At 35.4% G+C, this 24,965-nt stretch overlaps 1 protein-coding gene across 7 annotated transcripts in view; it reads left to right on the top strand.

Annotated features, from left to right (window-relative positions):
* Positions 1-24,965, top strand: part of LOC138318080 (multiple epidermal growth factor-like domains protein 6) — a 163,694-nt gene that overhangs the window by 14,471 nt on the left and 124,258 nt on the right. For all 7 annotated transcript variants that reach the window (XR_011207837.1, XM_069260205.1, XM_069260214.1 and 4 more), the window contains exon 2: positions 21,764-21,901. Coding sequence is in view for 6 of the 7 variants with exons in the window: in XM_069260205.1 (XP_069116306.1) it covers positions 21,764-21,901 (138 nt within the window). In the remaining variant the exon portion in view is untranslated. The remainder of the gene's footprint in view (positions 1-21,763; positions 21,902-24,965) is intronic.

Below are 24,965 nucleotides of genomic sequence, written 5' to 3'. Positions count from 1 at the left end.
AGATAAATAAATAGCCCTGTTGAATTTTATAAAAGGCATCTTTACGGAAATTCATGTTAAACAAAGGTGAAGGCCGCATCAGAACTGCTGGTCTATTTCAAAAGTTTATAAAAAGGGTCTTTGTGTAAGATAACACAGGAGAGACATTTGTATACAAACCATCTTTTATTATGGACGTTCCCGAGATGCTCCGCGTGATCGCCATCCTCATGCTTCGGTTGCTGTGAGAAATGTTAAAGATGCATACCCCGTCAAGTTAGACATAGCGAGCGTGAGGGTGCCTGCGTAAATTGGTTTGATTCAAACGACTGAATTCTAAGGATCCATAACTCAACATCATTATAGGGCTCTTACTTTCTTATAACTTACCTAGTTTGGGGGGTTTAAATTTAAATTTAAAGGGCTAGGCTTAAAGTGGTATCAACAGCTAAGAATCCATCAAGAACTGTCTCCCCTGTGTGACTGTTTGTTTTTGGAAAGCTGTGGTATATTCGTGTAGTTTCTTCCTTGTAACAATGATGGGACTCTTGGGGTACAATGAAGTTTGAATTTATTGATTACAAGACAAGAAATTAAGCATGTTTTTAGAAATGAACCAGTATGTTCCAAAAAACAAACAGATGCATATAGTCCCAAAAAACTGAACGAGATGATATTCATTAAAAACTGGGAAAAAACCCCAATGATATCTAATTTAATTTACAAGATAATAATGATCTAAAAGTACATATATGCATAATTTTAACCGAAAGTAAATTTATACTGGTAAATATGACGTGCGACGCTTCAAACGTAAGGCTTTATGAAATGTACATACTGTGTGAAATAGACAAATGGTGGTGCAGAATTTCATTTCTGAAAACAGCTGTAGCAAATATCGCTGAGTAAGAATTTACAGTGAAGTGTTGATGTCACATGGTAGTGACACCGTACATTCGGCTTTTAATAATAACCTTTTTAATTTGATTTTGATGTATATGGGGATCTGACTTAGTTCACAGATGAATGTTAAAAGCATAGGTGAACATAGTTACTAGTGTATTTTTCGCATTAAAGTGTCAGCGATATGTTCGGTGAAACGACGGGTAGACATCCATCTTGCTATTTATAAATGTTTTACATACATTTATGTTCATGTTACAGAAATGTTTTATCATAAGTTTCTTGTTATCGCCCTTTAAATCTGATCTTCAGATAAGAAAAAAAAACCAAATTCGTAGTTTTACCGCCTCGGTAAATCATTTTAACATGTCATATACATGAACTATACCTGTACCAGGGCTGTATGTATTCAGTCCTCGTTGTTCAGTGTACAACTCTTTTCTTGAATATGCAGAAAATCCATTTATTTTCGCATGTTGTGTATTTTTGCGTTATTTGAGGGCGATTCGAATTCGCGAAAATGACTCTTCTCAACTACAAATTGCTAATTTATGTCGTCTTGAAAATGTTTTTGGGTGTGAAAACGCGACATTAAGTCGATGTGAAAATGTCGTTGGGTGTGAAAACGTGACATTAAGTCGATGTGAAAATGTATTTGGGTGTGAAAACGTGACATTAAGTCGATGTGAAAAATGTTGGATGTGAAAATGTGATATCAAGTCGATGTGAAAATGTTTTTGGGTGTGAAAAAGTGACATTAAGTCGATGTGAAAAATGTTGTTGGGTGTGAAAACGTGACATTAAGTCGATGTGAAAATGTATTTGGGTGTGAAAACGTGACATTAAGTCGATGTGAAAATGTTGTTGGGTGTGAAAACGTGACATTAGTCGATGTGAAAATGTTGTTGGGTGTGAAAACGTGACATTAAGTCGATGTGAAAATGTATTTGGGTGTGAAAACGTGACATTAAGTCGATGTGAAAATGTATTTGGGTGTGAAAACGTGACATTAAGTCGATGTGAAAATGTTGTTGGGGTGAAAACGTGACATTAAGTCGATGTGAAAATGTTTTTGGGTGTGAAAACGTGACATTAAGTCGATGTGAAAATGTTGTTGGGTGTGAAAACGCGACATTAAGTCGATGTGAAAATGTTTTTGGGTGTGAAAACGCGACATTAAGTCGATGTGAAAATGTATTTGGGTGTGAAAACGTGACATTAAGTCGATGTGGAAAATGTTGGATGTGAAAACGTGATATCGAGTCGATGTGAAAATGTTTTTGGGTGTGAAAAAGTGACATTAAGTCGATGTGACAGAGTAAGATGTGAAAACGTGACATTTAGTCAATGTGAAAATGTATTTGGGTGTGAAAACGTGACATTAAGTCGATGTGAAAATACATTTAAGATAGTTGACTGTATACGCAGATACATGAATTAGGGATCAGTGCTTGATAATGAAAACTCTTGAGTATATGAAAATATGTGAAGTATTTTTCAAAGCAAAACTATATTCTTGGGACGGCAACAACAGAATCCCGATGACATTCCTCAGAACAGGAACCGAATCGAAGACTTCCAGAAGTTTCTCCGATATTTTGCGATTAAATATAATATAAATGGTTCATTTCTTTTGTACATTGTGCTGTTTGCTATCCACTTGAATGATCACAAAGAATGCAACAGACACTGTTAAAACCGGCCGACTTTAAGTCGACTCTTGCTGACTCATTATCGGCTGATTATTCTGGTGCCAGAATTAACACAGCATCGAGTCTGAATTAAAAGTCAGAGTTTTAAAGAAAATCGGCAGCAGAGGAGTACAACAATGCTATAGGCAGATGGGGATGACAGATAGGTAGCACAAGTCTCAGATATTTTAACGAGCCAACTAATAGGCCTATTTATAGATAGCGAGCATTCGGATGCAAAATCTCCATTTTTAGTTTGATCGAACACTGATACTAAAGGCTGGGTGGTACATCCAGTTATGCCATTATCATATCGATCGTCAAATAATTCCATAACTGTTACTTGGCCTGTTCTTCTGTCTCACTATAACGTAGAGAGAAAAAAACGATATTAGCATTGGTGAAGATAAATCCAGCTTCCTTGATAATTACCAATTCTTGGTTTGCTTAAAATTATCAATAGCTCTCACTGTGTTCGATTTTTAAACAAATTAATGATAAACAAGGATCGTCCGTGTTGATCTTATTTATAATGACGTAGAAACGTTCATGAGACTTCCTTTCAATAAACAAACGTCTACAATACATATATCGATATCCAAATAACAAGTGTATAGGTGAAGGGTTTATTTAAATTTTACAAAAATCAATATCGTCAAATATTTGAACAGACCTTGTTTAAATAATTCAATAAACAGGGCATAGAATGTTATTCAATAAAAACATGTTTTATGTATTGACGAGGTTATTATAAGAAGACAAAAAATCGTATCCCATGAATGTGTGTGTGTATTTTGTTATTGGCTTAAGAACAATGCCCCGGTTTTAATTAGAAATGTGAATAATTAAGAAATTTGAAGACGTTCTCAACAGCAAATTATTGGCACTTGAAATTATGTATCAATGATCAATGGATTCGTTATTAAATTATGTGTATAGACACAAGAAAAATATGTATACGTCGTGTATTTATTGACAGCTGTCGTGGGATATAAGTTTGTTTAGAAATACACACATTGTTTGAATTCTCATTAATCTGAAGCAAAAGCAATATGTCCTTTATAGAAAGACAAACACCATTTCATCGACAGCTAACATCAGAAATCCCATTCACTCTTACGGTTTTACAAATACGCTGTTTCGACAGCACGATTCAGGAGGGGTACGCTACAATGTTATGTTCGGATTACCTCGGACCTTTTCATACACACAGTACTGACGGAGTGAAACGAAGGGAAGTAGCTCTGATATATCGAAATGCCTTGCGTGACGTTAGCGTAAGCATAATCAGCGTGACCGTCTACAAACATTTATAAAAAAATTATAAGAAAACGGAGACAAAAGCATACTATACCTCCTACTTTAGCAATCTATCTAACTCACCATTATACAGGCGACCAAAACGTTACATAAAAACGACAGAATTTTAAACTATGAAAAATAAACCGCGGGTTGGCACTGGCAACAATGGTGTAAATAGTTCACTTCGTCTTTGGATTAATCGGATATGTTCTGCCTTTTTCCTTTGCCTTCATAAATATTCTCGAATCAATCAATTTGATGTCCGCATTGACAAACATTTCCGGTATTTCGTAAATCTTTTTCGCTATACTTGCCGATTGATATGGTCCATAATTTTCCTGTCAAAATCGGATGTAAATGAAAATCTGGTGTTAATCTCGGTAATAAAGCACTAAAACGAGAATGGGATGCCAATAAATCTCCACTAGAATTGATCCATCGCCAACTGAAAACGATGATAATATGATGGCGGTTATCAATCAAGCCAGGGGCGTGCACTTTATAGGGTTAAACTAACCCGATCAACCTAAACGTTATATATACCGAGTTAAACTCGAAGGGACCCCGAGATATTAAAATACTAACTATTAATTGATAAAGGCGATGAATAGACTAGTATATGGAATTTGAACCTAATTGTATCGTATGTTGAAGGTTTGAAAACTAAAAAAGGACTTGTACTTTCCAATTACAAAGAAACACCTTGTGTTAGTCAATGCAGTCCGATTTATATTTAGAAACGCAACTTTTGGACAGATTTGACATCATATATTTTCGAAACCATAAGAAGGATGCTATGTAACTATTTACTCCTAAACTCACACACATCAATTTTGATGTATCACTCACCAATGTCCTGTTAACATCATAGGTTAATCGTGTAAGGAAGACTATACACTACTGTATTTAATATGTTGTACGTAGCGTTTGGTTGTTTTTTTTTGTTTTGTTTTGTTTCGGGAGATGTATAATGAATCTTACCCGTTTTATAGTGCTATCTCACTGAAGTAAACTTTCAAAAATATCGAACAACATACCCTGCAATTCACATTATTCTGACAAAAGGTAAACCGGTCGTCCCACTTAATTTCTGCTGAGCGCTAAATAGGAGCAGAAACTGCATATCTCGGCAATGGGACAGAACCCAGAGCCTACCTCATAGGTAAACGCTCATCAAGAGATTCGGAAAAAGACAGTCGGATCAAAGGATAAAGTATAAGAGCCAATTTAAAGTCGCCCTTTACCATCATGCAATAGGTTCTAACGCCCTATTTACATGACGTCACTAGATGGACATGAACTATACGATGTGCCACCTCTTTTCAATACAGAGACATAAAAATATAAGATGAAACCATAACAATAAAATCTTTTAAGTTATACTAATGTGCCTCATGCGTTGCATTGTAAGATTTTAATCTACTTGAGTTCTGACTATATACAAAACTTCAGCAAAGTCGGAAAGATATTTGTCGGCGGCGTATGTCGAATGTCACAACTGCATTTCAACAAAAGGACGCCAGTTAAAACGTCAATCTAGGTTTCATGCCGTTTTCTGAGTGTAAAGAAACGAACAAGGCCTGAATTTTGTTATCAGCACGAAAATATAAATCCTTCTGTGGGGAAAATGCGATAAAACAGTTAAGGCAATCAATTACGTGTACTAATTGGATTTCGCAAATTTGGCTGTAGTTAGTTTGCATTGATAAAGTCGAACCTATTTGTTCCGGTCCGAAAGGCGGATATCGCGGTAATCATGAATTATCTAGAACCCGCCACGGGACAGAAAATCCGGAGATATGTCTGGAATACATTGAAAATCTATTTAGTGACATCATAAGCTTTCAGAATTTGTTTGAAACATTTAAGAGAGCAAATCCCAGTGTAACAGTATGTTTTTATCTGTTCTATAAACTAGTTAGTGCTACCATGGGCAAAGCATGTTCTGCCTAAAACTATTGGACGATAAAAATGTAATGGCCAATGAAACTACCGATAACACCGCAGTCAGTTTTGTAATACATACGACAATGTATTTCTTATTATCCCAGTATAACCGCATTAGATGTGATACACAGAGTCTTTATGGGGTTTTATCAATACTACGGGAAGAAAGTCGTATTATATTCTCTTCATATGGTCAATTAATAGGATATTTTGTGATTGTTGTGGGGGTATTTGTCGCTTTAATAATAAAATAATCTTTTATGTATACCTTTTCTAACCTTGACAGTAAGGAATAAAATTATTTGATGTAATGATCCCCTGTAAAGACGAAGATATGCGGCGAAATTCGAAGGAATGTGATGTCGCTCAAAACAGATTTTATTTTCCTGGTATTCTAATCACAACAGAGCATATAAAACTAGTACTTTCCCGTTCCTAAAATACTTGGGTTTGATTTATTTAACAAACGGGAAAAAAATCTACCGAACTACGGTCAATATCTAGCTACTGCCACAGGTGGGATTCGAACTCGTTACCCAGAGGTGCAAGGGCGTGTGGTAATATGTCGGGACATGTCAACCACTAGGCCATCGCGGCCTCTAATGTACAATTCATGTCCTGTCGATATCATTTTTCCATATTCTTCATTTTTGAATATATCGCGATTTCATGTTAAAATTGATTGCGATACTTGAAACATTTCTGGCATTCAGACAGTTGAAACATGGAATCGAAAAGCCCAAAATATACCAATATAAAGCGCATGCACTTACTATGTATAGACTGAATTTCAGTTTACTGTGTCATTGAATTCTTTTTATTATTAATATTTTATTCACAGACATTCTTGTCCCAAGATATATTTAGGTATTTTCATTTGTTGGCTATTTCATTCCACATGCCATAAAGAATATGAAATTACGTCTTTTTTCTAAAGAACTATTCGTTGGAAATGTCTATAAGAGAACAGCGCTGCGTGTGTTTTATGAACACTCTATATCTTTCATCGTTTAACATGTACAAGTGACACTATCTCGGTAGATCTACATGACTTATATCATAAGCAAACGCTAGTAATACATATTTTCATAATAAAAACTGAAAACGATACCTCACATACAAAATTGTAGGTTATCCGGAAAGGTCGGTACGGCAATACGATTCGTATTTGATATCATTTTCCTATCGCGCGCGGCTCCGAAAGGAAAATCTTGGTCAAGTGTTAAAGTGTATAACGAAACACTATCATCATTCTTCTTCAACTTAAAAGTGTATCTATATATATTTTTTTTATTTAAATCCAATGAAAAAAAATATTTTTGTCGTGTAAGATTTAAACGAGTTGGTTTAGTTTCCTCGATTAAGATCTAATCAGAGAAATGGTACACCTGTGTACTCGCAGAGTGAGTTCGTATACAATTGAACTTTATCATAAGAAAACCCCAGCCTTTTTTTCTCACATGCACTCTAGCATAGTCTAACCTGGTTCTACATTAAATGCCAATGTTTCCACTAAGAGTACTCTATATCTTATTTAGATGGGAAAGTGTTTTTTCTGTCGTGGTATTAAATTGACAATTTAATGGCATTTGTTGGTTGATGCTCTGCAGTTATAATTGCAATTGAATTGGAACCTGTTGCCATCTATATTGTACAGAATGATAGTAAAGGTTATTATACCTCAAGTGAGAATCCTGAATTCTGATAGGTCGAGAGATATTTGGTATTTAACACTATAACACGGCATTATAACAATAGGAGACAATAGACACGTTCGTAGCAACCCATTAGCAACAGGTGATAGTGAATTATATTAACCACCCGAAAGAGATGCGCACTCGTTTCTTTTTTCGACGCCATCTTTGTTGTTTGAAGCGGCGCTTCAAAATTTACCTAGAGCTATTTGGTAATAGTTTTGCTAAATTAATCTATTTATCAATATCTTTTTTTTCAAATCAAGTACAGAGCTTTGCGTTTACATCTTTTCGCATAACGTCCAAGTGCTATATGCTGGATTTATTAACCCGTCGGTTAGGTGAACGGAAGACATACAAGCGTCTTCATGACGTTGCTATTAAATGTTGTAAACAGACGACGGGACTAAACCAAAATTCATTGAAAATTACGAAAACGTTAAGATTTTAACAAACGCCTGAGACGAGACAACAACAATATTTCACTGAATGCTTATTGTGTGAGTTTTTTTTCACAATGCAATGAAAATAAGCGCGATTGAGTAGAAGCTGATGTTATTTTACTGCCGACGGTGAGTTTTCGACTTTTAACCACAGGCGTCTGCTTCTGGTTTGATAAAAAAATATAATAACTTACCCCATCGATCAACGTAGGGGCTCAGCGCATTGGTTATCATTATTTTTAACAAAACCAGTTGATGCATCGCTACAGTACGCGACAAAAACCTGTGTTGCAAAATTTTTTTTAACTAAGTTAAAATGTTTTCAAAAGATTTTAAATATTTCATAAAGAGGGAATATTTTTTTTCCAGACTTTTTCATAGATTATAATATTGAAAAATTTTCATTGTATAAAATGAAATACTACCTGCATTAGAGGGTAACAGTGCCTAGTGTCACCTCTCGGAATATCACCGTCACCCTCGGCCTCGTCTCGGGTGACAGTGATATCCCCGGTGTGACACTAGGCACTGTCACCCTCTAAATTACTAAAATTTGTATATCACTTTTTCTCTATTTCGACATGTCCACAACATTGATCTATATATTTAAATTTGAACGCCTTAATCATGAACTGATAAAAATCTCATGATCACTAATCATACATTTGGTATTTAGAAACTATTTTTGTTAATACTTAATAATAAGGAACGTGGCATTTGAGTCATTGCTTTGTTAATTATCGGGCTAATTTAACTGTGCGGAGTACGTTGCTCGGTGTCTTCAGATGAATGTTCCAGTGAGATAACACTACAAAATAAAAATAAAATAATTACAATATGTATAGTAAAAAACTTCGTATAAGAGGAACAATATAGTACGTATTGATGTTTCCAATAACACTTGTGTTTACTTATGCGTATAGTCAGTCAAACTACAGGGGGTACCACACGTGACGTGTATTCTCCGACATTCACTCCGACATTGAAACGAGGCGCGGCTGCTTGCTGTCTATCTATTGGGTAATGATCATTATTATTAAAAGAAAGAGATTTTGTTGATTGAGGCGATCCTTGTACGATGACCATTTGATGTTGGGTTTTTTTTCGCACTCACTGACAAATAGTCACCTAACAAGGAATTTGCCTCACGAATTCGAAGATTATGTGTGATAATTGAAAAACAAAACTCGGCCTCTTCCGCACTATGTTTTTCATGAAGGCCCTTAAATAGCAACACTTTCTGAAACTTAATGGTATAATTGGAAAGACCGATGTATTCGAGACAAAGCAGTAGGCGGCTTTATTTGAACCAACGACCTTTTCCATGCACAAAACCTATTTTAAGAATAAATAGCATGGTCGAATATCGACATGTGTTCTCTCTTCCTTAAAACTCAACATGTTTTCTCAGAACCACTGCTGCTTTCAAAAGAATCGAACCCTTACAAACGCTACTTTATGTAGTATGTTAGATATATGGTTGCCAACCTTCTATCACCACCCTCCAACTATCGGTAATAGAATCCTCGTATATTGGCATTAACGCGGATTGATATGCATAGAGCCTTATTACTCAGTGCGGAGGTGCAACGTCTTAACTGTACTACAAGCTGAACCTTGTACTATTACGTTAGGGTGCGCTGTACTCGGTAAACGAATGTATAGCTTTATACCTAAAACGCACGCCGCAAAAATCGGCACCACATTTGGTTGTATTTTATGTGAAAATCGAAAGATTAATTCTTCACATACGCCTAATCTAGACGCGAGATTTTCCGAACTAATTAACAAACGGTACTGATTTCTTGACTGTTGATGTCTGTCTCAGCAAGTTAGCAACTGACTTATGCCACGATCATGTAATGCATTCTCTTTAACTTCAGGACATTAAGAAATACACAATGTTGAAGTTAGCGTAAACATTTATTTACTATTTTATGTCCATTTTACTACTCTGACATTGAAATCAACAATTTGGTCATTGTATTTATCAGTTCGTAATTTTCGATACTATCTTAATTGCATCGATTGTCTTTAGCAGAAACAATCAAACGGGTGTTGATATTAGATATTATCAACCTTTGTTCTATTTTACAAATCAGAAAAAAAATAGCATGCTGATGAGGCAGATACTATGGTTGTGATACAGTGGGTACATTAACTGACTCTTGGTAAATTGTTCTACAATCTAATGCAAACATACGGATATACCGTATAACCGCTTATTTTGGCGGGTTTGGTATATTCGCGGTGTCGCGGGATATTGCTATGTTCGTGAAAATTTAATTCGCGTAAAATTGAGGAATAAATGATAAGTACCCTTATAAGCCCGATCGCGAATTTTTAGATTCGCTAAAACTTTACTTTTTTTTTTTCAGTCCAAATCGCGGAACATTTGACCTACGAAAATAACCGGTTATACGGTATTATGACGAACAATTATCTATCCGAACTATAATATATATGGTACCATATCTTATTCCAATTGGAACGGGTACTCTACCATTACGTTTTAATATCAATGTTTACATTCCATTAATGTCCGGATATTGTACAATAAATTCTATATAATAATACAATGCAATTACTGCATTACGAATTTAAGCTATAAATCCAGACTGTGTTTTGTCAGATACATTTAGTATGTAATTTAAATTACAGCGAACAAGCATCCTTAATATTTATCGATCCGGGCCATCAATTACATGTGACACATTTCACAGCTGGGCCGCATTGAGGCAAGGAGACGTCCTTCGGTGTATCCTATTAAAGAGGAATGTTCCGTCATAAATTATTTATAAAACATCTTCGCCGGTCTTATAATGATTCAAATTTCTGAAGATTTAGTTTTTGAATGATAATGAAAGTCTGAACGTACACTAAGGTTTCTTAGTATATAAATAGTTCGTTGTTGTGACGGCCAATCCTTGCATGGCATTAACTCCGTTCACCTTTGAGTCTTCTAAACATTCTGCTGACACAGATTTAAGGCTGCATAATATCATCATTATGTTCCCCATATATAGTCCATAACACAAGCTACACTAGTGTATTTCCATACTGCTGTATATATATTGACATGAGATAAAGACGAACAAAGTTTTGGCAACTTACACATGTATCACTCGTGCTGGATGGAAGGCTCGAGAGGTCTTGACCAAGTAAAAATCAAGAGTACCCTTTGAAAAACCCGTCTAATAGGTCAGCCGACCCGATATGAGATATATAATCTTGTTCCTCTTTGGTCGATTGTGCCCTACTATTGCACAATACAAACAACAATGTAGAAGCCAGTCCAAAAAGAAATAAATTGTAAATGGTTTACCATGAAGCAGTAGTCCAGGGTGGCACAGCGCTAGGAAAGTGTATTGACATTCTTATTTTTAGTGAAACCTGATGCTGTTGTTTCTTCGTCTGGTCATAGATCGGAGCAAATTAACTGCTCGCTAGAAAAAAAAAACGCATTAGAGATACGTGTAACAAACTTAAACATATCGGAAAAGATGTCCACCAGAAGTCTTTGGCTAGCGTATTCTTGAATTACTCCTTTCGTTTTCTCTTTGAGATTGTTGGAAAGGAAATTATTTTGCATTCAAAAGTCAAACTTTCATAATTAAACTATATGCACACTTCTTATTTTCTGCATTTTTCTATAGATGTTTAAATCAAGGTCAAAATTGGAGGTTCTTATCGTATCAATAACTAGTATACTCACCTAGGTCACAGGGATAAAATATTTATATGTCAGTAAATGATAGTGATTTGTTATTTCGCTAAAATGGAACTCTTTCAAGATTAAGGTAAAAAAATACAATGGCACATGCCGCCTTAAAAGGCATACATATCCTCGTTGTATGGATTGATTGGGTTTTAGACTGCAGACACCGTAAATGCATGTGCGTGTGTTTGCGACATCGGTTATAATTATACCCGTCCACTTTCCGTGATTCCTTCGGAATTGTCAAACTCGACCTGCATACCTTCCACCACACGCATTATTTCAGTAATAGCAACGTTTTAAAGAAGCACTGCTTCAATTCGAACGCGCCTACAAGCTTTGCTCTTGCCTACCACACGCACCACGACGATATTCTATTCGAATGCGCCTGCCACGAAAGCTGCCCCAAATATAAGCCACTGCAGTTCTATTATAAATTTAATTCATCTGCTCCTCAAGAATAAAGAAAGAAACAAAACATGCTTACGAATACTTGAATAGATCACATAGCAGTTAGTGCACTCAAAAACGTTGGTAAATCCAAACACTTAACTAAGAAAAGGAAACAACTTTCTTGTCAGTTTCGGCCATAACAATATTTCTTACTTATAGGAAACAGCTGAACAGCTAGATATTTTAACGACTGCTGACGGCAGGTTTTTGACATTGTTGATAACGTAGAGTTGCCCTGCATATATACAGTGGATTTTCTTTGTTTTTTTGTTTTTTGTTTTATCTACTTTAATCTTAATAATAATAATAATAATCATTGGAAAACAAGAATAAAACAGGTATACAAGGAAAGAGGTTCTGTGGCAAAGAGAACATCAACAATGATTCATAACTTGTAGCTCAGTAAATTGCGTTGGTTAGTGGAGATTAGGATTTCAAATATGAGTTAGTATTGTGACATTGCATTGTAAAAAGAGAACATTCGCGAAACGTAAACGTTTCAGTACTAAATAACCTACATTTTAGACCAACACGACAATTTTGACAAATGGAGCACTTTTGAACTACAGATGTATTTTACAATAAACTATCGTGTTTTACATATCTGTGAATGTTTGCAATATATTTGTCATAAAGTAAATCTCATTTTGAATTAAAGATGAGTCTTTTAAATCTCGGAAAAATATATATATAACTTTCATTTAATCGGCTTCTTTGAATTTCATGTTAAATATTTTAGATGATTCTTTGGCCGTATTTTAGATACAATGGCGCTGTAGGTTCGTTCTATACCGACACAAATTTAAAACGCGTTGGTTTGACCGATATTATGTCATTTTCCATAATACACATTATTTAGTGTTTCGTCACTGAGGCCAAATGGAACTTGGGCTAGATATTTTAAAATTATCAAAGATGTAGCCATATTGCAAAATATTTTCCGCATTATGTAAAACCGTATACATTTAGTTGCATATTAACTTCTTTCACCGTCTGCTATACTTTAACATTATCTTAACCACGATTATTGTGCACATTATGAGAATTTAATTAAAGAAGCAATTAGCAATAATATGTTCCCGGAATGTCATGATGCGAATCCCGTAAACACGAACACTTCCGTTCGGTGCATTCGTATAAGAACACATATTTTTGAATTAACCGTCTTACTTTTTTGCAATGACGTCGTTACATGTAGTAATTCTTATGCTAGTGCAGGCGCAGGTGCACTTTGTAACCATATGTAATATACTGATACTTGGCAGCGCCAACAATATTCTTTTTCCTGCAATTTTTAGAAACCCAATCGCTCATTTTCTCCATAAATCAAATACTGCCCATCCCTCTCATTATACAGTGTAGTTACTTTCAAGCAGCGGCTATGTTTGCGGTATATTTTGCAATTACACAAACTAATAGTATGATTAAGTTTAATAATTGCGTGTGGCTTGCGTCAATGTAACTAGTGTCATTTAAAAAATCTGGATTTATTAATATTGGTTACTTTAGCCAACTGAAGAGGTCAGCGATGTATTGTAAATTAACATCGTCTCCGCAATGAATAATTTACTTCATCTAAATGTTTTAATTATTATTTTTCAAACTGACGAATCATGGTACATGTATTTGTTGAAAATGTTCCTTCATAGAAAAATACAGTATTTGTTCCAAGGTTTTTTTTTCATTTTCATCTCATTACAATATCCGGTTTTATTCTACAAGATGCTTCAGTAAGATAACACTATATTATATAGGCTCCGCCTCACGCTGTCACAAACACATTATAGTATAACTACACATATTTGACATCAACCTGGCACTAGCATACATTTCCAACACTATTAGGTAGGGTTTGGGTCCTTGGTCAACCTGTAAATAAGACCCTTATTGAACCACCGAAAAAAGTCCCTTATTGAACCACCGAAAAAAGTCCCAAGAAAGACAGCATTTGTATTGGCCAGTTTTAACAGTGGTGTACGGGTGTAATGGACCAATCAACTGCTTCTGTTGTGCCCGTTTCTCAAATCCAAAGATTATACGAGACGAAACTATTTTCCTCTCTTTTTTCCGCTTTCAATGTGAAACACATTTATTTCAGCGGCCTTAAAGCAAAATTATCGTAAAGAATATTTCTTAATTATTTTAGTTTTTTAAATTCTTTAACTCCATGGGTTCCTCATAAATCTTTGTGATTGTGCAATCTGAGATCCTCAACCGACGCCTACCTTCCGATGAAGCAAACGCATTGTTCTCAAAAATGTATTTCTGAAATTTGTCAGAATTTATTGAATAACAAGGCGAATATAATTATGTAAATCATGTTATTTTCATGATTATATTGTCGTTTTATTTAAGCCCAAGGATTCGACTTGTTAAACCAACTCCTTTTATGTTATCAATACCATATGTCTTTTTTGTTTGAAGTTGACAGAAAAGATAGAGGTAGTTTACGTTTTAGTTATTTTTGAATTTGGTAATAAATCATTTGTCACACGATTAGGGTTCCATTGGGTAATCAATGGTTTCTATTTACAAATAATGTAATAAATCAATGGCTTTATTATCCCTTTGATGACGATAAGACAACATTCCGGAGTTAAATGATTAACAAATCCTGTGGAATTTTAAACCTTGGCCCCTATACGTGTGGATCACGAAGAAATACGTGTGCCGCATGTGCTTATCCTCATTATCTGATCTGTGATGTCATTGGCTCACGCAAAGCACGTGATGACCTGATATATATGTAAAAACACAATAGTCTCAAACGAAAGCCTTTTAGTATGAACAACATGAAAGACACAGGTTGACATCAAACAGAAAAAATCTTTGGGTTTTAGTACATATACCTGAAGGTTGACAGTTTTGTGAAACGTCATTGATCCAAACTCATGAAACCTTTAGAGTAGATCATGATTTCTTCATGAAAATTACACTGGCGTCAAGGATAACTTGAAATGCGCAAGAAGAAAACTCCCTTTATGCATAATATTTAAAATCGTACCCCCTGTCCCGTAGTATAACAGCCTCCAGATATATCTAGATATACAGACACATGTTGATCCAAAATACTAGATCCTTATTTAGAAGATAAAAAAAGTCTTTCCCCCATAAATCACCGAGATACACCCGAGCAGATCCCTATCGTCAAGGGTATCAGGTATTATAACCACAGGGCCGCGGCTGTTTATAAACTGCTCTATCACCCGGGAATTTAGAAACAATTCGCACCCTTTGTATTGGGGAAGATATCTCTTCGCACGTACCAAAACGGCAGGAACATGACCTTTAACCCCAACAAAGATCGTAACACTTGTTAAAACATTTTGAAAATGGGTTTCATAAGTTCAACATCAGGTAATAGTACCGTGATGCACCCGATAATCGCCGTCGGGGATATTTGTATTCCTAAACGTTGCAATTATACAAATTCTATTACAAACCATGCACATTGATGTTATATTGCAACGGCTAGGTACTGAGACGTCAGTTCTTTTTAATGGGCATTATTTTTGCGTATGGTAATTCTTATGCAGTAAGAATTCGGTAATACAATTTCAGCGGAGCAATTTCAAAAGGATTAATTGTATGGCTGTAGCTATTGAAATAAAATAGTTATGCATAAAAAACTTGCAATTGGTTACCACAAAAATCACCTACTTTACTACACTAGGTAATTATTTGATAACGGTTCATAATAATACTATTATACATACGTACGTTTCTTTGAGGCGACATGTTGTAGTCAGGGAGCTAAGACTTGTTCGAGACGCTTGAAGTATATGGTGTAGTAAATAACTTTGAGCAATAGGTTCTACATTTCAAAGAGACTTTGCTATGTTGTGTATGTTTGTTTACACTGCAGGAGTAATCAGAAGGTTACGATTTTTTATTACAACGCTAGAGGACTGATAAACCATCGGCAGTATGCCTTCAACAATCCTAAATACAAGTATTATGTATAGAATAAACAAATAAAAGTTTTTTTAACTACCGGAAAAGACACAATTTACTTATCCAATTTTATGACACTCTTATGAATACCTTACACTCCTCAACATACCACAAGAATTGTAATATGTACTTGGTCACTGGTTCATCGTTCACACGAGCAACCTAAAGAAATAAACAGCAGGTTTTGTTTCATGAAAAAGAACTGCTGTCGCGTGTTTCTGACAATAACAACTGATATCAATATCATTTTGATATGACATCAACTATTTGACATCGGGGTGGAAAGGGATTAACAACATCCGGGTACTCGCTTATATACCTTCAATTTTGCAGTCATACTATTTGGTTGTATAGTAAATCACCAAAGTAATTGGGGTCCAAATCCTGAAAACCATTTCTCTGACTTAAGTGTTACGCGTGTTTTTGTCTTCTTCCTGTCAGGAAGACATACACATTCATTAAGAACTGTCGACTTTAAATATTCATGTATTCGAACATAATCATGCAAAATAAAACCTTTCAATTATATTTATTAAAAACCCATGTTGCATGGATTGACGCTTATTATTAGAATCTTTGGTGAAGTTTTAGTTGAATATTTTCATCTGAAAACAATTTTTGTCTAAAATAACTTTCATCTGAACACATTCTAGTCCGTAAAAATGAAACAAAACTAGTGAAAAAATATTTCATTTTACTATGTACTCGGTTTAAGCCTAAGTCGAGTCAACTCGTTCGACGGGTGCGTTCGATTTATGTCACATCCTTTTATCGTCTGCAGACCACGTAATGATTATATGGGTGCATTCGAGCTGAAATATATGTCGGTCAATTTGAAGATTTGAAGTTGACACGATATGACTCTCGTGTATGTTTTGTCATGTTTTGTCAAGCAGTGTATGATATCTGCCTGGGTGGGCGTGCTGTGTTATATAGCTTAATAGACTGTAACGCCGTCTTCCTAAATTAGTAGTTAGAATCCCAGGCATATTGTACTAGAGTATTGCATACATTTTAGGATATGGGAAGTTTTTTCTCCATGAATGCATTTTAAAATATGTTTTTGAGATGTTTTGAAAAGATTGTCTGTAAGCGAAATGCACAGGAAATACATATGGATCTATATTTTTTGTAAATAAATTGGCAAATAATTGTCTTTTTCTCTCTCACGTTTGTTAAGTTAACGTTTATTTTTTTTTCCATTATAATCGGGTCTTAGAAGCGCATTTGACAATATAAATTCTTAAAACACAATGTAAATGAACACTGACAAAAACGGACGAAACATTCGTTTTCACCGCCAAAAATATTTTTACAGATACCGGAGTTGTAAAAGGGACAAATGTTTCTTTTTATCAAGTATGACTCATTTTTATGATAAAATCAATTTCACTCCACCGAGCGTACCGGTTGAGGCGTTGACAAACAAACAAACAGACATATGTATAATATACAAAACTGTTCCGGACCTCATTTTTACCCGTTTCATTCCGGAAGCTGTCTAAGGTGGCGCTAAGATCGCCGTTGTAAAGCACCAGCAGACGACAGACATACGCGTCATCCTTAATGGCCGAAAACACGTCATAGTATACCGCCATAAATACTTCATTGGAACCATAGATCTGGCAATACGGTCTTCATAAATGTCTAGTTTACAAGACAAGGCTAGGCGAACTGATACATAAATCATGTTCACGATAGAATTTTTGTCTAATTAAGAAAAAAAAACCAAAAACAAAGAAAAAAAGGCTTCACGGCTTATTGTACTTTGTATGGTGGAAATGTTATGGTAACACCAATTCTCAATAATGCTCATTTTGCTTCTGAATACAGACAAATATAACACCTACGAAAGATAAAAACTGACCAACACAAAAAGAAAAAGAAGAACATTGAGTGGTGCAAAGCGGTTAAAGAGAATATGAAAAAATGACCATCAGGTGTCGAGGTCGTAATCGCAAACTTTAAATCGTATTCAAGATACATACATATACACTATCTATCAACAAAAAAACTCCAACAAAAAAACAAAAAACTGACGAATTCGCAAACCGACACATTGATGTCACATACAAATGTATAGCAAGGGTTCGATTTCCATACTCTTTTCCTTCCTTGTCCACCTATACGCATTTTATTCAGTTACCGCAGACACCAAGAACTCAAATTTAAAGTCGACGCAATGGTTTTGCTCCAAACAATACTGAAAAGGAATAAAAATTTCATTATTGGTAGTATGTCTTGTTTGCGACTGAATATCTATAGGCAACAAAGCTTCTCGGGATGTTTATGGAATAAAAGAATAATAAGCAGCTAAAAAAAAAATTCCTTTTGGCTAATAATGTTTAAGTACAAAACATTACTTATACTATTTTGCCGTGGACTCGAAATTAAGAATAAAAATAAATCCTTTTCTCCTTTGGCTTGTGACTTTTAATTCAATTCATTTGGTAACTTCTAAAGGCGTGATTTATAAAAGGTAATGAAACAATTAGGCGCCACATATGGAAATAGGCTGGATCTATGTCGTCGCTGGTAAGCTGGTATAGGTTAAGCTTCGGCAAGACTCAAATTGAAAGGAATGTTTAATTCGGGGATGAACTGGTATTTTTTTAATTAAGTGCATCTACTAAAGTTATTGTATGTTATTGGCTTTTAAGATATCAACAACACAATTATTTTGATGACATTTTCTTTTGAATTTCAATTTCAAGCAAATCAAGGAATAAGAATACAATCTGTATAATGAACAGTCGTTACGAGAAGATGGAGAGTTTAGTCTGCGCGAGGCTCCAGATATTGCGGGCTGGTGTGAAACTGTTACAACAAAACCAAATGCGTTTGTTTTTTACGAGTAAAATTGATTTTAATTATAAATTATGTGTTTGCTATACGAGTGCATTGACATACCTTGACAACAGATTTCCATGTTGTGGCGCTTTTAGGCAATTAGATCTGGATAGCATATGGCCTTGTGTCTGATATCATTTGATTTCACTGACGAGGATGTGTCGGTTGTATCTCTTTAGTATCACAGAATATGTGTACCTGGTAAATTTAGCTTTAGTACCTCAAAACACTGATTAGCTAACGTTTTGGTAGGGACTTTTCTGTTGGAAGTTAGCTCCTTCTGACTTCTGGAAACGTTTCTATCTGATTCTGTTGACCTTTATGGTATCACTATTATCTTATCTGTTTGTTTAGTATTTCATTTGGTTTTTCTGTTTTTCTTCTTTGTCTGTTTTTATCAGATTTCCGATTTCACAAAGGTTTCAAAAATCACGGTTTCTTCTCGTATCACCTCTCTTTGTTCTCCAAAATATACTAGTCATGTACCATGAACCTTTCCCTGCATTTGCCATCAAAATTTGTCAAGTAAATGTTTCAAGATCTTTCTCAATATAGCTCCTCTTTATTCCCAATTCTACAGCCTAGCTTCCAACCACTCTTGAGCTTACCCCAATCTATCCTTGGAATCAATACAGGTATTTAGTTTTCTCTTGACCCTCAGAACTAAGCTAGGTTACCCCTCTAGACCCTCGGGAACTCGTGTCTAACAGTTCAGCCCTTGTTTGAGCAATGGCACAGTGAATGTCTAATATTCGCCTATTGCCGCTGAAAACACGATGGAGCACTACTGCGAGACTAGACAATCCGAAACCCTAATGTCACATAGAAACAATTTTGAAGACATAAAATAGCCCTAAATTTCTCTGATAGAAGAACAAGCATGCTAAGAGTCTTTTCCTTTTTCAATTACTCATACAAATTCTGTCGTAAAGACGGGTGCTGGACACGTTGAAATGGTTCTCAACTACCACTCTCTCGGTTGACGCTTCTTGAAGAGTCCTCGGGAATAATTTAGTTTAAATTTTACCGGAATAAGTCACACATAGTCAGCCCGCGCGCTGGGGTAAACTGGCACGAGCTACTAAACAGTGACAATGGATTTATCATCTCTAACCAGCTTGTGTGCTCTAGGCACTGTCAGATTTACACTGAGAAAAACCATTAAGTTTGGAACTTAACCAATATCAAAACGGGAAAAAAGGGGTTTGGTGCTAAAGAGATTGATAGGGTACCGTATAAAATATATCTTGGTCTGTGAAAGAATAAACCCTTACGATGGCAACGAATGAGCTGCTAACACGCGAGGATAACAATAGGCTAGGGATATAGAAGCGAGACTGATTTTAGATGTTCACTTATAAGGACACTGCGGTTCTTTGGTTTACATAAAATAAAACTTATATAAGCAATTTTCATCATTTAAGTGCTGTATAAAAATGGCAAGAGTTCCGCTATAATATTGATGACACAACAGGGATATACACTATGTTCTCAGAATATCAACTACATGTATATAAGCGCACAATGAATGTATCGTATACTGGGGAGGGCGTCCTTTAAAGCGATGAATAGAACGTTAATCCTTATCAACCAAATCAAGAATGTCTTCATCTCCTGACCCACTAGTTTTCTTCCCTTTGATAACACACATAGCAATCATATGTTTTTGTTATTTCAAGAAACTCCTTAAATGTTTGCAGGGTATATCTTCATATGATTTTTTGGGAGGCTGCGGTATATTTATATTTTAACATTTGAATGAACGAGTGCATGTATCTTGCATGCGAGGCGTGCTCACTGTGTAGTTTCCGTAGTATGCAGTATTTTGTTTGATCTCGAAGTGACATCCTTTTGCTTAGCATTTTTGAATGATTATATAGCCCTTCAGTTTGAGGAGGACTATTCATATTACTAAAACAAATCTAGTAAATTCTTTTGAAGACTGATAAGGGTCTTTGCTTTTAATCTTTTTTGGTCTTAACATTTTGAAATACCTCTTTATTATTCTATTGAATATTTTAAATGAATTATTCATTATCATCTTCGCCACAATATTAGCTTCCATATGCTTAACTATTTCCATTTATACAGTAACAAGCTCCATGTATCCCTAAATTTGCATGCTTGCTTTCGCCTCAGCGTCATTATATTTGTGTGTTTCTATGCCGCGGACTGCGTACTCCTTCCATACAAATTAAACGCTTATTTTTTGTGTGTTGTGAATCTATTCAGAAGAGCTGTAATTACGTGACATTCGTGTGCACACGATTCCCGCGGAGGAGACAACTAGGCATTACAGTAGAATCTGCCAAGGTTTAGAATAAACAGTACACGCCGGTAATAGGCGTTTTCGTGTTTGGTTGTAGATTGAAAATCTTGATTTCAACGAAAACGTTTTCGCGGGAATTGTCCTTTTCGTTAAAAATAGAATTATAATTTTGAGAGGAAATGGTGTACTTTTCTCTCGTTACCTTATGACGTCACTAGTGTATCTAAAAAGAGTTTAAAAACAGTAGATCGCTTTGCATCGATGTAGTTTTTACAGAATAACTTTGAAAAAAGAAGTGTAAATGTTGTCTGTCTGTAGAAAATCACTCTTTGCTTTAATAACGGACTCGGATTCGGAAACGGCGTGGCCTTTACTTGTTTGTATTCAAACCATATTAAAATATTAAAAGAGGACTGCTAAAGGGAAAAGAGGAATAAATCTCTATCCACAATCCTTTGTCTTCTCGTATTCACATTTTCTATGCAACCTTGTTTGTACAAAATATATGCATTTATGTTGTAGAGAATATCATATACATTTTTCTTTCTTTTCTTTTTTAGGCCTAATGTTTGTCCGTATCAGGACGTTGAAATGAAAATGGTCCGTCAGCCGTGTGCGCAGGCGTACACGCGACTTATAAAAGTATGGAAGCCTAACTGTGGTTATAATGGAAATTGGTGTGTTGGACACGAAAGAAGGTAGGAATTTCAAATTGTGTTGTCATCAAAGAAAGGTTTTTATAGACAGCTTGTCATGGATATAATTGCAATATTCACAAGCCATGGCTAGCACAAATTCTGTTGTGTTCCTATTAACATATTTGGATATTTTGACACGAAAACATGTGCATTCCATGTAGAAAATGTATGCCACCTACAAATGTTCAAGGGTAATTCGCCATCTAGTAAATATCTTTAATTTATACGTTTCTGTTCAGGAGGGCTTTATCATGGATTTTCTAAATAGTGAAAGACAGAAGATATATCAATGAATCCATTGTACAAAACTATGAAAGTCCATATTTACAATAAACATGAGGAAATAAGCAGTGCACAACGACAGTAATTAGTTGTTTCTTTTAATGTTACTACTACTGTTTACACGCCCGTGCAGATAAAAAACAACATGTCTGCTACTACATGTGCAGATCAGACTTGACGTTGTTTTTCCCTTCGAAACACCTTTCGCGATTGCCTGTGGTGGCGTGAATAACAATTGTCGGTCAAAGTGTTCCGAATAGACACATTGTAACGATACAAGTCGTATACATAATATTGCGAGACTAACAAAGTGAACACGGATAGTGACAAGTCACCAATTACCTAAGCAAATCACGTGACGATAAGTAGGTTGAGGACAACATATCGCGCCACACACATGTCTTCTATGACGGCCGAGTAATTGAATTAGCGTTCAGACAGATTTGCATTATTTAAGTGTTCGATGTTTGTTTCTTACAAGGGGAAGAAGGTGTATGAGTATTCGATGTAACAGAAAAAAATTGATTTACCATTTATCAACTAAATAAGTACTCTCGAAAAACGACGGTTAAATCTATAATTTTATTTACTACATTTGTTCGTTTAAGCTGCTTCTGTTGTGCATGCTTTCACAATTTTTTTTACTGTGTCGATTGCAAACAAGTCTGATGTGATATTGAGTTGTCACTTCCGGTTTAAAAGTGTATCGCAAACGATAAGAGCTATTTTCCTTGCTAGTCTTTTCTGCCGCTAACAAACCATTTACATCCTGTACGTTCGCTTATCTTGTAACATTATCAGTATTGTAGTGATTCCCACTCAATTGACGTTGACAGTCAAAAATGGTTTTGCCTTAGAGCAGGTTGTGCTGTCTCTACATTGTTTCAACACTAAAACGAAACGGAAACCCATACAAAGTAACAAATCAATGATAGAATCTATTTCAAACCATCACATCATTACCATGACGATGTCAGAAATGTAAAAGTCCTTTAATTGATTTCGCACGTGCGCTGAACACAACCGTTTTTCGTTACGTTTTTTTCCTTATCCTGCGGTACTATTATCATCAGTTGAATTGCCGGGGGTTGGATTAACAGTCCCTATGGTAGAACATCGCCAAGGGACCGATCGATAAGCCGTTGAAGTTTAGCTCCGTGATTTACACCCCTTGGAATAGTGTATGGCTATTTCTACCTCTGTCTGGATAAAGTCTGGCGACGGTTTGTTTTTGTGCCCAGACAATGGCTTCCTTACCATAATTTATTCTTTTAAATGACATAACGATTTCGAAATCACAATGGTTTTAATAGCCGTCTTTATTCGGAATGTTTAGGGGTTCTTTAGAGATTTGTTCTTATTTCTAAATGATATTTTGATAGGTTAAACATTAGGTCGATGGTTCATGTATTTTGTAGCACAAATCACCAACAGATTTAATTTGACGGGAAACAATTCGAGTTGTTATGAAATTCAGTCAAGCATCCGCAATATAAGCGTTAAACAGATATCACATGTTTTGACATAACATTACAATTCGTTGATAATTAACTATATAAAGTTTTCTAAATGATGTGATGACCAGAAGCTTCTATCGAGTATAAAGTACCACTGACAATTAAATAATCCCTGTTTCAGATTTCATTTTTCTTAAAACTATATTTATGAGTTTGTGATTCGCAAAAAAAAACGTCGTTTGTATCCATTGTTTAAAGGGATAATGTAAAAGTCTCTAAGACGTGTTCCAAAGTAGCCATGTTCATGTCTACCTATTTACAATACATTTGGTATACTAGGATTAAGCAGGTACCACTTAAATATTGACAAGAAATTATGGATTTTCGGTATAAAGGAACCAAGACAAAGTCACGGGTCGATTTCTCTTTACTTCACAGAACGAGAAAAACAATGGTCTGACGGTGCCACAACCGGCATCACGCTCAATAATCGCGCGCCAAGCAGGACAATTAACCGTCCAGAGCGATAAGGGGCAGCAAAAGACCATAAAAAATGGCTAGTTGTAGTAACACGGGTGTTTACCTCTCTGACTTGTATAAATCCAATATTTGTCTCAATTTACACCGTTGTTGAATCTTTAATACAAAGTAAATTGGATAGTGAATGACTGTCTAAACTGCGATCCTCAATATCTCGTGCAGCAAGGCGCGTTCGATTGATATCAGCTATAATCTTATTTGGTTGCAGTTAGCATGTAATCTTGACAGAAACACATGTTTTATCCGTCTGAAACGTCCCCATATCGGTCTATAGTAACCTAATTTCAAAATCATTACCAGAAAATCTGCGTTGATTTTGATTCCACAGAAAAGCTACTAGAAACGGCACCAAGAAATTTAGGAGGCTATTTAAATCTACATGGCAGCATAACAAGCTGTTACAATACATGTTTAGTGTTTCCATAGCAACGAATCTCATCTATATCTTGAAAACTCTTTAAATTTCATCACGTTCCAGCTTCAGATGAATAGACAACGACTGTAGAAATGGTATTGAAAAGCTATTCAAGATTATAGTTCGTCACACATGATTTAAGATTACGTGGTTTTTGGACGAAATTGAGTTGCAATGCCACTCACCCTATCTTTTTACATTGTTTTGTAAACCAATATTAGTATCTATGTTAAAAAATACACAATGATTATTCGATATGATGTTTATTCATGTGCGATTCGTCAATGCGATACCTAGGATATGTGATGTAACATTTCAAGAAACAAAACCGTGCAGAACAAATGGACATGTTGGCGTGGATTAAGTACAT

The sequence above is a fragment of the Argopecten irradians genome, chromosome 1, assembly GCF_041381155.1.
Source record: "Argopecten irradians isolate NY chromosome 1, Ai_NY, whole genome shotgun sequence".
NCBI classification, from domain to species: domain Eukaryota; kingdom Metazoa; phylum Mollusca; class Bivalvia; order Pectinida; family Pectinidae; genus Argopecten; species Argopecten irradians.
The sequence above is the reverse complement of the archived record's forward strand: the minus strand, read 5'-3'. Positions and strand labels throughout refer to the sequence as shown.